This window comes from Rhea americana, unplaced genomic scaffold, assembly GCF_003343005.1.
Source record: "Rhea americana isolate MKP2758 unplaced genomic scaffold, rheAme1 scaffold_123, whole genome shotgun sequence".
NCBI lineage: Eukaryota > Metazoa > Chordata > Aves > Rheiformes > Rheidae > Rhea > Rhea americana.
Window position 1 is genome coordinate 2,598,761 of NW_028185295.1, and position 15,593 is coordinate 2,614,353.

Genomic DNA, 15,593 nt, shown 5'->3' on the forward strand with positions numbered 1-15,593 from the left:
TCTGTCACTATCATATTTGGAGTCTTGTGGATTTTTTCAGAGAAAGATTGATACCTATTTTTTGCCTGTGAAGAAAGATGTCTTAATTTTTATCTATTCTTAAGAAGATTTTCTTYTTTGAAACATGATCCTTTTTTGAACTAAGGGGACTCTCTGATCTGTGACTTTCTTTTATAATGAGTTTGAGTGTAGGCTAAGGGAAGGGAAAGAAGGAATTACTTTGGGATGCTGGAAACTGATTAGCCTGGAGGCTCAGCTTTAATTAGCTTAAGAAGGAAGAAGGACTTTGAAAGGTCTCTTTGATGATCAATTTCTGGGCAGATGAAACATCGTATGTAGACAGAAGCTATCATAGATTCCATAAGGATCAAATTAAACTTGAGAAAATCCTTCCTGATTTGTTGTGCAAGGTTGAAAGATGAAAACTGACACCATATCAAGAATAATTTCTGTAGGTTGAAGGCTCTTTCACACACATTTTTGCCATTCTTCATCTGAGTTATTTATTCATCCACCATGTCTTTTCTGCTCTACAGAGGGCAAAAGGACTATCACAATGGATGAGAAGTTCTTCACTGGCTACAGAAAGACAATACTGAAACCTGAAGAAGTACTTCTCTGTGTTGAGATACCCTACAGCAGGAAGGTAAGCTAGTGGGAACAGATTTCACCGTTAGTGGAGTTAAAATGGTGTTGCCTGAGTGTTAGTTTAAATATGTTATGCACTTTTCCTTGAAGAATGATCTCCAAATGCTTGTATAATCCCAGGTAGATCAACAAGCACATAGATTAGTTGGTGAAAACCTGTCTTTTTAATAACAAAGGGGAGATGGACTTTCTAGTAAAGTGCTACAAGCCCAAGAAGTTTTTTAGTGCAATAAATAGAAACCTCACCTTATTCTGTAGTTTTTTGAATACATTCAGTAATGATGAAAGGTGACRATGGTATGTTCCCAAAGGTCTAAGTTCTCTGTCTGCAACATAGGGCAGCAAAGATGTTAGCAATTCCTGAAGTAAGAGAAGTAAAGTTACTGAAGTTCCTGTGTAATTTCTATGAGCTGGAATGGGAAAAGAAATGTAAAAATGACTGGGAAAAAGTTAGTAGAGATAAGAGGGAAAATCAGTTTCCATATCCTTATCTTGTAAGACTGAAACCAGAAGGACTGATTATTTTGGCATTTTGGCAATGTGGACTTGCAACTCCAACTGAGCCTGCAAACCATTCTTCCCATAGATGACCAATTATTTTCTATAGCAGCAGGCACAACTGATTTAGTGCCTATGAGATAGAAGTCTCTTTTTCTCCCTTATGGGCTGAGAACATCAGACTGTAATTTTATGCCAATGAAGGTAATAAGAACCTTTTAGAGCCTGAGGCCATTAGTTATAATATGAAAGGATTCACAATGTAGTGACATATCTTCTTTATAAATGAATGCCATCGTATTATGGGATAGAATCAAAAAATCCTTTGTCTATCCTCTCTGGTTTTTTTCCCTAAGTATTATTTTTCTATCTGTTTCTGGGTGATTCTACTTTGAACTTCTGGTAATTGGAAGACRCATCAGTCGTTGCCAAAATGAGAAACGTGCTTGAGCGAATCAACGGACAGCACCATGTTCCTTCATCTATATGACTCTGAAAAAAGCTCATACTCCAGTAGGCAAATTTCACAAAATAAATAAACTTTTAGTACTAGGGCAAAGGCATGATCTATAGGTTACGTGCAGCTCATTGATCTGAAAAACCAAAATAACTTTTGAACTTTCTACTTCGTGGATTCTTGGCTGATCTTTGCTCACAAACATGAAGCCAGGATGACTGAAGCTCTTCAAGAAATAKCTGAAGGTACTGGAATGAGGCAGGCAAAGTGTAATTTCCACACAGCAGGAAGCAGGGTTGTGTCAGCACACAGCAGAACCTGATCTTTTGGTTTATGCTTGTTTAAAACATATTACTTCTTGTCTTGGTATGTCTTGTTACGCAAGTGTAAGATTGGCCAAACAACATAAAGAAGTTAAGCAGWTTTCACTGTTTAATGTTACTGTAGGGGGATTTAATTCATGGTAGGTTTTATCACMTAGAGAGATTGTTAAGGGAGAAGAGGTAACAACCTCTTCTCCTGCTAGTTTGTGTGTCAGCTATTGTTCAGTAAAAAGGTTTTTTAGACTCTATTGTAAGGAAGGGAGATGCAGCTGAGCAARGACAGCATTTAGAAAAGGAAACAGCTCACAGGATTAAAAATACATATAAGCAGATTCCAAAAGAGAAAACAATGTGTATCTTTTAGTATATAAAATGGCATTCCTAAAACAGGACATATCCTCTGCTTCTGCCCTCTTTCTATTCTAGACTATAAAAACAATCCTTGTGTTCCAGATGAAGATAACAAATATTGTCCACCACCTGCATTATTACTAACTTAACGATCATCAGACCTTCATATTCTTTTCATTATGTACATCTTCCTATTCCTATGTGTCACTGTTATTTAATCTGTTATGATTCTTTATCACGTAAATCTTTACTGTTTTTTCAATAGAAAAAGCCTGTCAACACAATGGTTGAAAAATCTTAAGAAAGCTTAAAAGCTTTTCTTAAAAGCTTAAGAAAACTACCTTAAGCTTATACTACTGTCTGCTCAGTGTTGTCATCACAGACTCACAGTATCACAATATTTGTCCTGCTGGAGAGACAAAACAGGATGATCAAGTCTTACTTTGTCTCTCAAATTAGTATCCTCAAACCTTTGTGTCATTATTGACTTCTCTCTTCCATGGTGATGGACTGAATAAATTGACATGGAAACAATGTTTTTGCAATTGTGAATGTTGCCTACAAATCTTTTGGAGCCTGTGTAGCTCTTAATGTGCTCCTAGTTCATATTGCATCCTCTCCAGGAGGTAAGGTTGGAGATTAATTTAGATTCATGCACAACCCCTAGCAGTCTGAGTTCTGCATCCTCCTAGATAAGCTTGGGAAGTGTCGGTTAGAYGAGTGGACTGTGAGGTGGCTTGAGAACTGACTGAATGGCAGAGCTCAGAGGGTCGTCATCAGTAGTGCAGAGTCTAGTTGGAGGCCTGTGGCTAGTGGCATCCCCCAGGGCTCAGTACTGGTCCCATGCTGTTCAACTTCTTCATCRATGAGCTGGATGAGGGGACAGAGTGCCTCCTCAGCAAGTTTGCTGRTGATACCAAGCTGGGAGGAGTGGCTGATAGAGCTGAGGGCTGTGCTGCCATTCAGAGAGACCTGGACAGGCTGAAGAGTTGGGCAGAGAGGAACCTCCTGAGGTTCAACAAGGACAAGTGCAGAGTYCTGCACCTAGGGGAATGTAACCCTAGGCACCAGTACAAGCTGGAGGCTGACCTTCTGGAGAGCAGCTCTGCAGAGAAGGACATGGGAGTGCTGGTGGATGACAAGTTGACCATGAGCCAGCAATGTGCCCTTGCGGCCAAGAAGGCCAATGCTATCCTGGGGTGCATTAGAAAGAGTATTACCMGCAGGTCGAGGGAGGTGATCCTGCACCTCTACTCAGCCCTGGGGAGGCCTCATCTCGAGTACTATGTCCAGTTCTGGGCTCCCCAGTACAAGAGAGACATGGAGAGAGCACAGTGTAGGGCTATGAGGATGATCAGAGGGCTGGAGCACCTGCCCTATGAGGAACAGCTGCAAGAGCTGGGCCTCTTCAGCCTGGGGAAGAGAAGACTGARRGGGGATCTKATCAATGTGTACAAGTACCTGAAGGGAGGGTGTCAAGGGGATGGGGACAAACTCTTTCTGGTTGTCCCATGTGGCAGGACAAGAGGCAATGGGCAGAAATTGAACCATAGGCAGTTCTGCCTGACCATGAAGGGGAATTTCTTCMCTGTGAGAGTGACRGAGCACTGGCACAGGTTGCCCAGAGAGGTTGTGGAGTCTCCTTCTCTGGAGATCTTCAAGGCCCACCTGGATGCAACCCTGTCTAACATGCTSTAGGTGACCCTGCTTGAACAGAGAGGCTGGACTAGATGATCTCCCAGAGGTCCCTTCCAACCTTACCAATTCTGTGATTCTATGATTCTGTGTGAGTTGTTTTTTTCCCTCTGCTATGAAAGTGTGTTTTCCTGTGAGATAACTAACACCTGGAAGCTTCCCTAGAAGAGGACATGCTCTGTTGTGTTGCTGATAGGTAAGGCAGACAAGGGCAATCAAGGGCAGCTGCTGTAATGGTTGACCTTACCTAGCTTCCTAGTTAGCAATGAGGAAGAACTTGTCTCCCACAGGACTTTGCACCAAGATAACCTGTGGTCTTTTGTAAGGAATGAGAGCAAATGTTGTCTTCTCACTGTAATCACATTATTAGAATGCTTCTGTGAAGTGTGCAATAAGGGATGAGGCTGCCTTTCTCTTTGAAAGCTAATTGCTTTAACAAGCAGAATGGCATAATGTCCTTGTTGGGAGGATGCTCCTTGGCAGCTATCTGCAGGTTGTGCACAGGTTAGTTGAATTCAGGAAATGAAGCATGCATTTCAGTTATATCTCCAGTAATGAGATCTCAACACATAAAATGGACTTCTTGTGAAACTACATGCATTGCCAATAATAGAGGAGTTGTTCTTTTGGTAGTGGAAAAAGTGTTACTTACTTCTGATTAGATATGATTAATGGAACAAGGTGTTGTGCTGTGCAGTCACTTGGCTAAGCTGTTGTAGAAGAAACTTGGCAGCAAACTTTCCAGAAGGGCCATGCAAAGTCATCAGATCTGATTCTTCTCTTAATCTGCAGCATACCCGAGTGGGAATTTGTTAGCAATGTCCTCTGCGGGACAAGGAAGGGGAAAAACTGAGTTTTCTACGGCTCCAGGGTGACACCATGGTATAAACTGGCCGAATGTTAATCTCATGTTGCACRTCACTCTTTATGAAAGAGCTACTGAGCTTTGTGAGTGGTAGTTGCTGGTGCCTTGAAAAGAAATTCCTGGCTGTGTGGAGTCAGAGTAGTTGCTGGGAAGTATATTTGTAGGAACAGCCTGAAATTAAGTTAATAATCCATTAATAATATTAAATAATCCATTAGCCTGGTCCATTCTAGATCTGAGATCCATTTGTGATTATTGATTTCAATTCTTCCAGAGTTCAAAGACTTTCCAAAGAGCAAGAAGAGAAGTRGATTAGGAGGATCTCAGGGTTACTCATTAGGCCTCCAAATCAACAGCTTGGCAGACTAGGAGAAATAAAAAGTAACTGAGGAAGAGTAAACTTGTTTATGTACAAAAGTTCTATCTTGATTCCTGTTCCCAAGACATGGAAAAAATGTGACAGGTACCAGTAAATCTCCATCAAAGCGAATCTCACACACAGTCCCAGGTTGGATAAGTTTAATCTTTGAATCTTAAGAAAATATACAGTGCTGCCTGAACAAACATGTCCTGCTTGGCACTGCAAGGTGAATCAAACAGATACAGTTCGCTGGAATAGCTCATTCGTGTAGGGACAGGCCAGCAGCTTGTCTAAGTCTATATTCCAAAGCATGCCAAGAGAGCGTAGAGAATAATGAAATCTTTTCCTCTCTCCTAGGGTGAGTACTTCTCAGCTTTCAAGCAAGCTTCACGTCGGGAGGATGACATTGCTATTGTGACCTGTGGGATGAGAGTCCAGTTCCAAGAAGGCACTAGCCAAGTGGAAGAGATTAAATTGAGCTATGGAGGAATGGCTCCTACAACTGTCCTAGCAATAAAAACTTGCCAAGAGCTCACTGGGAGGTAGGAATTTTTTCTGTGATAGAAAGGCTGCCTAGTAGGAAYAATGTTGACTTTTACAGGAGCAATTTAAATATCCTGAATCTTCTCTGATAGCACTCAGAAGGAGAAAGGGAAGAAGCATAGCTACAGTTCTGCAGCAGTCTGTGTTCTGTGCAAACTCACTTCTTCCAGTACTCCTTTCTCTCAAAGATCCATGTCAGTCTCTCATTCAGAGAYCCATTTTCCTGCTAAATGCACTCATCTCTAGAGGTGGGCAGAATTAAACACAGGGATGGCCTGAAAAACTGAGTTTCATTCAAACTAGACTGAGAAACTTGCACTCATCATTTAATGGTATTGCCATATCTTTAGGACAGAAGACATATGCCCAATATGAAAATAAAGATGACACGTATACTATAGATAGAGATAGAGCAGGTGGCTGTCACTTGAGAGCCAGTGGAGTTGCCATGTCACATGAGTAATCTGCCTTTGTGATATTTATGGCTAAACAAGGACTAGATATCACTGTGTTCCTTTGCAGAGACTGGAATGAGAAGCTGCTGCAGGATGCCTGTCACTTGCTGGTGGGTGAAATGGACCTGTCTCCTTCTGCACCTGGTGGGATGGTGGATTTCCGACGCACACTCACACTCAGCTTCTTCTTCAAGTTCTACCTGACGGTGCTTCAGAAACTGAGCAAGCAGCACAATGGCCCAGTGAGTGCTGCTGGGGAAGAAGGGCGGTGAAAGATGGGTCTGTGTGCTCTCTGGATGGGAAGACATGAGGAGGGTTCAGATACAAACAGATGGAGTGGCAAAATTAGCATGCCTGCAAGTGGCCATRAAAGGAATATTTTCTGACAGAAAACTCCCTGTTGCACTGGTTGCCAGAGCTTCTCTGCTCCTTCTCTCTGTGACAGTGACCAATGTTTCTGTCCATTTGTTTCCCCCTGGCATTCCCACATTGGTGTGGAAAGACGCTGCTCTGCAAGCACATGAGAAGTTTCCTGGAGTTCTCCAGTTTAGTGTGCTGCACCTGCTCCTGTGGGGCTGTGATTATTCTTCCCATTTGCCTGTTGCTCTGCAGAAGATGGGTTATCTTCATGGCAAGCTGAGTGCTAGGCCCATCTATGTGGTGRCTGTGGGCTTTTACCTACAACTGTATTCTATTCTGTTGATCAGCCCCCAGCTGATGCATCTGCCCTTCATGGCTCTGCAGGTTACTCKGGTACATTAGAGAGGAAACTCCAGCTTGAGGGAAAGAGGCGAATATCTTGAACTACTGGGGAATGTGAGAAAGGGACTGGCAGGGGATATGATTGTTCTTTAATGTGTATTTGGCAGAATAAGCTGTGTGAGCCCATTCCCTCAAACTACGTCAGTGCCACAGAGCTGTTTCACAAAGATCCCATTGCAAATGTCCAGCTCTTCCAAGTAAGTGACAGTACCTRTATGATCCAGGCTCAGGCTTTTCTGTAGCCCAAGCTGTACTGCCTATTGTCTTGTTGCCTCCCTGAATACAGACCATACATGAACTTATTGCGGTCATGCCATTCATGAGACTCGTATTTGGGTCTCTGTCCCTTCCTTGCCTTAGAATACCATGTCATTGTCCAAGATTTTGTTCCTGAGCTTCACAAAAATTACTGTGGGTAGCACTTTTCTTTTGCAGCCAGAGCTCCATATCCAGACTGAAACTGTTCTACTCTGCACAGTTATAGCCTGCCTYTCTTTGCATCTCTCAGGCCTTAGATTCAGGATATATCTGCTTCCTTGTTTCTCTGCTCATGACCTATTCTCTTTAGCTTTGAGAGGAGAAGCTGGCTGTAAAACTTGAATCTTTCAAGCCAGCTGTCACATCAATTCCTTCTCTTCTATAGCAGTTTCAAATAATTGAATCCCTTTCACCTCATTCTCTACAGCCYCCTCTATGTAGCCACTCTATCATGTTTATCTTCCTTTCCCGCAGGACCTAGCAATCCCCTTCCCAATCTCACTAGAATGTACCTTCTACTCTCTAGTCAATGCTTGTGTCCCCTGCAATAGGAGCAGCAGCAGTTAGCCATGTGTTTTACTCCAGGAAGTGCCCACAGGGCAGGCAGCTGAAGATATGGTGGGCCGGCCTTTGATGCATCTTTCAGCAGCCAAACAAGCATGTGGAGAGGCGGTCTACTGTGATGACATTCCTCACTATGAGAATGAACTGTATCTAACACTGGTCACCAGCACCAAAGCCCACGCTAAGATCCTGTAAGTGCTGCTCCTGAGTTTCAGATATTGCAAGCATCTGGTGTCTGGTGGCTTAGAAAACACTGCTCTGTCRAAGAGGGGGTGAGGGGAAGGTTCTTGCATTAGTGGGAATTCCAGTTCATTGCATATCACACAGAGGTGAGCTGTGTATGTTACAACTTCCTTGAAAATCTACTTTAGTGAGAATATGAGGCAATACACACTTAACTCCCAGCTTTGCTAGAGCGCAAAATCCTAGCCCCTAGACAGTGTTCTTGCATGCCCCGTCTCTTGCATGCAAATGGGCAGAACTGAGAAGGAGCAGGATTGGAAAGCACCACAGTGTCTGAAGAGATGTCATCTTAATCCCTGACCTGAGCATGCAGCTTGAACATACCCATTTTTGCCTGCCTAAAAGTTCAGCTTGCAGCATCCCGATTCTGCTACAGCACTCCCACTGGTGTGTAATCAGTTGTATGTGCACCATCTTCTGTTTTCACTTGCCGAGTGCTTACTTGAACATAATCAATCCTTCAGCATAACAGCCTGTATGAGTTAACCTCAGCTAATAGATACAGAGCTGTTCGTGCTTGGCTGTGGTAAGGTGGATAGGTCAGTGGTTGAAAGTGCAGCTGGCTTGAAATATGTCTTGCCCATACAGAGCATAGCTGATGCRTAATTTATAACCATGCTGCCTAGCCACCTCTCAGTAGCCAACCCTGGCAGATAATGTCTTGTGCATTCTCATTTGAGTCTAAATGCTGTTATGCTGTGGTACTGACTGCCACACACAATGCCTAATTGTACTTACATTGTGGTGGCTCTGCAGGCTTTCATCTGCTCTCAACTGTTCTGATGTGGGACACTACATTACAATGCCTCATGTCATCTTCAGTAGCCTTGCAATGTGCTCTTTGTTCCTTAGGCAATGCTTCCTGCTTATTTAGGCTTCCTGCTCAGAGTTTTCCTACAGTGCTCTAGTACAGGACAGGCAGCGTGGTGGTCATTGATACACAGAAGTAGTTGACTCCCAAGTTATGAAAGAAACTGCTCTGTCATCATAGTTAAATCTTAGGTATTGCAACTTGGTCACTGACAGTGCCACAAAAATGTAAGTGTTGTTACTACTACCCATGCACGTGGGGCAATATGGAAAGCATCAGATCTATGCCYGTGACCACAGCATGCAGTATTTTCCAGGGGTTATGTGCACATACTCTTGTACTTGTGCTGTACATTCACATTTCAAGCCTATAAGCATGTGTCATTCTGCAGAGGATGTGGCAGAATATTTCATCAGGTGACAGAAGTATTTCCACCTATGGTTTTGCTGGTCAAAATATTGTCTCCATTGAAATTAATGAGAAAACTTCCACCTTGTCTGAGTCAGGTTTTGACCACTAAGTGTAAGYTAGAAATCATCTACCTCTGTATTGATTAAGGAAATTAATCAGGGGATTCCTTCTGAGGAAGGAGTTGCAGAGGCACAGGAAAGCAAACTTTCCAGAGAAAAATAACATTGTCTTCAGCTCCTGCTGTTTAAGATTTCATATATGAAAGTTCATTTATTCATTTAATTTCTCTCTTTAAAGTTCATAACTCACTGGGATGCGTAAACAACTATTTTCAGGCACATTTTRTATCAGAGTTTGAGGAATCTGTACAAGCATGCTGGAAAAATTACAACAATTTAAAGAAGACAATAAATTATTCAGTTAGAAGAAACAAACCCACAGCTCTTCTGTTTGCACAGCTCCGTTGTCAAGCCAGCCAATTGCACAGCCAATGTACAAAATATTGCAAAGGGAGCTTGAAAGTCTTCTATAACATATTTATAGTTACATTCTGTTTTGTTTGTCACTGAGCTTTAAATCTGTGAACAGCTCAAGCAGGCAAATATTTTAGTTAGATGCCTTTTTTGCTGACTACCAAAAAAGACCACTCATGACACTTTTTGTCTCTTGGAGCTTCATTTCTTTAATGTCTGTTTAAGTACTCTACAGCTTTTTTGTAATTGGTACTCACAAAYTTCTCCAGATTCACAGCCACGTTTTTCTGTAGTGGTGAACACACTGTTGATGTTTACTGTAGGCAGTAAAATCTCATGTTTATCAATGCACAGAGAGGAATTCTGCCTTTACAGAATCATGACGACTAAGAGGACAGTGGAGGAAGGCCAGGTCATCACTAATACCAATCTGTCTTTGGATAAAAGCGCCAAGAGATCTTTAGTAGCCATGATCAGGTGTCTCAGACAAAAGATGTATGATACAATATAKTTTAAAGAGGCAGACTGGATATCAAATTGACTGTCAGGATCCAAGGTATAATATAGATTCCTGATGATTTAAGTCCAGTATGCTGCCTTTCTGCCTTAGTCTCACATGATATTCTTATGAAAAACTTCTGTTTTGCTTAGCCAGACCACAGGGAATCAGGTCTATAGGCTCATTGGTATTTCATGCTTATAAGCACTTACAGAACTTGAGCAATGAAAAATAATAACTCTGCTTCTCCAACTCTCTCTATTTAGTTCTATAGATGCATCTGAAGCTCAGACTGTCCCTGGGTTTGTGTGCTTTGTCTCTGTGAAGGATGTTCCTGGGAGTAACATCACTGGCATTGCTAACGATGAGACTGTTTTTGCTGATGACTTGGTACGTGGTTAAAAATAGCCTCTCTCAATCACATGATGTAGGAGATGGAGTTTCTCATCTTATCCAGTGAAGTTCTCCACTGTACATAAAGTGAAATCCTGATTGCATTGAAGTCAATAGAAATCTTGCTGCCATATTCAGTTGCCTGAATTTCCTCGCTCTGTGCCCCTAACCTCCACCTCTCTGCACCATTCTCCTCTAAGCTGCAGGCAACTGGAACAGGATTATTCATTCAGTTACTTTCCAAGTTATTTCCAATCAAGTTTTTTTTCTTTATAAGCTATGACTAATTTTTGGCTGTATATCATTCAGATAGCTCTTGCACGGTGAAGGTGAACCTGGCCCTCAGTGAGAAGCAAGATACCACAACTCTAGCCACTCAGCTAGTATTAGACTATTCCTCATCCTATTCAAAGCTATTTTTAAAAATCCTGGTCCAAACAAACAAACAAGGAATTGCACAAAAGGAAGAGATGTGAAATCATTGTGAGACTTTCAGTGCCTTCATATACACACAGCAAGTGATGATGGATCCTATTCTTTCCACTAGGTCACTTGTGTTGGTCATATCATCGGCGCAGTTCTTGCAGACACACAAGAGCATTCCAGAAGAGCAGCTAAAGCTGTGAAGATTAAGTATGAAGAGCTTGAACCTATTGTCACGATTCAAGTAAGATGACTCAGATCTGATTCCACAGTCAACCCGTGGCCCACTGATGGCTAGCTGATCTCTGTTCTCACATGGGATTATTTAATCATGTGTTTTGTTGCCTTTGTGATGTGAATGCAGYAGGATACAGATACAAGGAATAGTTTACATATTTAAATATAAATAGAATACCTCTTTGGTGTTGTACTAATTGGGAGTGCATTAACATGTTCTACATTATCTGATATTGAAATAAATAAGCCAGACTGTGGGAGATACATTGCACTCAACATAAATTTGTTTAAATTAACAAGATTGCTTTCAGTTACATTCTTACTCACAGATGCTTACTCTCAATATGCCTTCTCTCATATAACCCTACTGGCTTCATTGGTATTCATTCATTCTCCACTTGTTGATTTACAACACTTCATAAGAGAGTGCAAAAAAGTCCCTTCTTGCTTTGCAGCTGTGCTATTTYTTTGTGATTCTGCAGAATATTTGTCTAGTTTCTAAAGCTGATGAAATTAATTTTCAGGTGTTACTTCTCCRCAGTGAACATTTCCACTGACTTTATGGATAGTCCTTTAGCACATCTTGTCAAAGCTGAAGAAATTAATGTTACCAATTTGTGACCATTTTATGCCTTTTTTAAAATCAGAAGACTTATTAACAAGCTTTTCTTATATGAGAGTAAAAGCAAATGGCAATATTTAAGGAAGTATTCCCAGATAGAAAAAAAGTATGAAGCCATTCTCACTGGGGAGAAATTAGARCCACGGATTTCTGATTTTTTATAATGGTCAATATTTCATATCCATATGTTTTGTAATGTGAATTGTATTCAYGCAAATACAAAGAGTCTGTGCATTGTCTAGTACAGACATAGATGCTGTCATCTATGCACAAAGGTTCTCATTTGCTTTTGCAATTTGGGAGTTCACAAACCACATTTAAGAACTTATTCCTTTCTGAGGTTTTTAGCTACTTATTCAATCAGTAAAATGATAGTGAGCCCAAAAATATACCTTTTTTTAAAAAAAGAAAACTTCTTAGAACTCTGGGTTGCTTTTTTATTAAAAGTGAAATGTATTTGTAAAATTTCAGCAAGATTATAGTATTTTGACTCCAAAGGGATCTATTTTTGCAGAGGTTCTCATCCCTTCTGGGAGATTTAGTTTGCTCCCTCTCTCTCTTTTYTCTGTCTCTCTCATCTGTCCCTCTTACCCCAAGCCGTAAACTGCAGTTCATCAGTTCATGGAAATTGTAAATTGCAGCTCTGGTAGCTATGAACTTTGGATTCGTAAGGTAAAATGAATCACAAGAAACAATCTAAGATTGTCTAGTTACAATGCTTTCTGTAAAATTACTGTGTTATGAGAAATTGTTTTGTACTGCTTTAAATCAATAATTTGCCTATTASCATAATAGCATCTGACAAGTTCTTGTACTTTTTATCTTGGATATTTTTTCTTCAGTAAGAGAAAGTGTTGTCACTCTGTTTCCATAAAAGCCTCACTGTGTTATTTTGTTTCCTAGGAAGCTATTGAGAAACAATCTTTTTTTAAGCTTACAAGAAAGCTTAAAAAGGGAGATGTAAAGAAAGGATTTGAAGAATCTGATCACATTTTGGAAGGTGAGAATAAGTATTAATAATTCTTTTCAAATAGGATAGTTTTTGACAAAAGAAGTCAAACTATAAGCCTTTTTTTCACACATGACACTGAACTCATGCAAGTAGGCTTGCTGGGCTGAACTGATTCCACATTAAGATCTCATGAAAGATCTAATTTCAGTTTCAAAAGGATTTGGATGCTCCCATGGGAAAGAGTACATCTGTAAACTTTCTTCCAGTTTAAGGCCACTTACTTCTTGAACAGATGTTCTACATAGTGATTTTTTTTTCCTGAAATGTATCCAGATAGGAGCTTTTCCCTATCCAAACACAGAGTGGTTCAAATCTGATAGAAAGTCATTTTCCTTTAATCTGTTATGTGGCTTTAATTTATGGAAATGGGACACACATGCTTCTGAAAACCTATCTACCAATATTTGTACCTGTATGTATCATGAAGAATATGGAACTGTTCTATGACACTTCTTGAACATTGTTTTTGGCCTGTCTTTGCAGATAGGTGTTTTAGTACATTTCTGGGTTTAATTCAGTTGGGATCTGCCGGGCAGGGTCTAGAAGGGTGGCTAAACATAGCAATTATCATCAACTGATTAATAGCAGTAAGAGTCAGGAGGGGACAGTGCCAGAGCTGTGAACTAAAATACTTTGTCAGAACCACATAATTTGATCAGGAATAGCCAAGAGTAGCTTGCCCAATATATATCATTGGTCAGTAGCTCCTGAAAGGAAGAGTCAAAGACTGTAGACCTTCAGGGAATTATGTATTTATTAATGAGAGAGCGTTACCTCCCTTGGCCAGGTCTGAGAAGGAAGAAAATTAAATCAGTTACAGATAGAAGGCCTAGTATGAGGAGTTTATATTCAGAGACCACGGAGTAACATGTCTAATCCCCTTCCTATGGGGGAAGGAGGGTATTATTTAACTGAAACAACCATTTCCAGTTATGACATCTTCTGTATTTTGCTATACACTGCTGACATTTTATTTTCTCTGCAGTCAGCCACTTGAGCTGGAACTTCAAGGGGTTCATAAGCTGTTGTTAACTGGTTTTTATGGAGCACTATAGAAACTGAAAAGAACTGTGCCAGGCAAGGCAGCAGCTGTTTCGAGCTATAAGAATAGCTTATTTTAAAAGCCCACAGTATTGTGTGGAAGCCAGGCCAAGGCCCTTAGGGAGACAGGGGGAATGTCCTGCTAGGTACAACAGCAGGCATTGTTTCACCCAGGTGTACATCTCTCACTGAGGTACCTAACGAAGACAGCTATTTTGTTGTCACTGAGTTGAATAGAACAGAGGAACAGCGTTTTGGGAATTGCTCTGAAGACTAACTTTCATGGCAGCTAAATAGACCAGGGCCATGACTAGGAAAGAAGGTTGTTGCTGAGATTTAACAATGTGTATCACAGCTGAAAATTGCACTGTCAGCACTGCCAGGTGAGATTTTCTAGGAAAGAGCCATGTGCAGTCACTGAGAGTTGACTCACATCTAGATCTTATTAATGCATTTTGGGTTTCTATTTTTRCAGCCTGGTTTCCAAGTCTGTAATCTTGCATTTGGTCTGCTCAGCTAGAATATATTTGATTTATTTTTATCCTTCATTTCAATGGTGTTATCAGACCAGTTTGAAAGGCACAAAACATTACCTATTAAGGGTTACTGGGTAAATGGATTGATGGGCAGACTTGTTTTTCGAAGTGCTACGCCCTTGTGATGTGGATTGAAGATTTATAGAAAGTAGGATGCTTTTTCTTTATAAAAAAGAAAACCCAACAAACTGGAACTGTCAATTGGAAGCCTAGGGATATCCAGTGCTGGACAAAGCAAGGAAGTTTCCTTTAACACCTGTCAGAAGAGTTTACCACAACAAGTGGTGGGAGATCACTTATGACTCCAGGGATAGTCCTATCTATGAGRCACTTTTCCTCTCTGTTTTCTAGGAGAGATGTACATTGGTGGACAGGAGCATTTTTATCTGGAAACTCATTGCACTGTGGCTGTGCCAAAGGGGGAAGATGGTGAGATGGAACTCTTTGTGTCAACCCAAAACCTAATGAAGACACAGGTACTATCTCTCATTAGCCTGCTGCTTCCAGAATTTGGTTCTCAGAGCTTAGATTAGGTAAATTGTTGTTTTGCAGTTTGTCCTAACTTATCTTGTATAAAAATGTCACACTGGCTCAGAACTGGATATGGATCTAAAGTCCATATCCATCCTCGTGGTGTTCTGAATTCACTTCCAGGTGATGGAGAAGTTTCTGTTGGCAGCACTTCTCTCTGTGCCTGGATTATATCTTCGACTATTTTCTGGAGATGGGGCTAGCTGGTGAATAGGCATGCCCACTGAATGACATGTCAGAAAGGGAGGTGGTGCAAACACTGACAGTATAGACCAACCCTGCCACCTTGTGGGACAGGCTACTGGCACTACGAGATGTCTTTGCCCTGTTTACTTACTGACTTCCAACAAAAAAGCATTATGCCCTATAAATCTTCCCTTGTGATTTACATTCACTTTCAAATGTGGTGCAGTTGTGGACACTAAGACTATCCAGAAGTCACATAATTGAGGGAGGAGAATAGATAATGTGGAAGGGATCTCAAASTTTGTGCTAAATGAGATCCATGCCTTGGTAAGCTTACCTCATATCATTCTCTTCCCGAATCTCATGTGTCCACTAAAGCGCTGTATATCCTCTCA

At 41.0% G+C, this 15,593-nt stretch overlaps 1 protein-coding gene across 7 annotated transcripts in view; it reads left to right on the top strand.

Moving 5' to 3' along the window:
- Positions 1-15,593, top strand: part of XDH (xanthine dehydrogenase) — a 56,323-nt gene that overhangs the window by 20,245 nt on the left and 20,485 nt on the right. For all 7 annotated transcript variants that reach the window (XR_014898319.1, XR_014898320.1, XR_014898318.1 and 4 more), the window contains exons 14-22: positions 537-646; positions 5,556-5,740; positions 6,264-6,438; positions 7,066-7,155; positions 7,802-7,971; positions 10,484-10,607; positions 11,158-11,277; positions 12,796-12,892; positions 14,833-14,957. Coding sequence is in view for 4 of the 7 variants with exons in the window: in XM_085325810.1 (XP_085181936.1) it covers positions 537-646; positions 5,556-5,740; positions 6,264-6,438; positions 7,066-7,155; positions 7,802-7,971; positions 10,484-10,607; positions 11,158-11,277; positions 12,796-12,892; positions 14,833-14,957 (1,196 nt within the window). In the remaining 3 variants the exon portion in view is untranslated. The remainder of the gene's footprint in view (positions 1-536; positions 647-5,555; positions 5,741-6,263; positions 6,439-7,065; positions 7,156-7,801; positions 7,972-10,483; positions 10,608-11,157; positions 11,278-12,795; positions 12,893-14,832; positions 14,958-15,593) is intronic.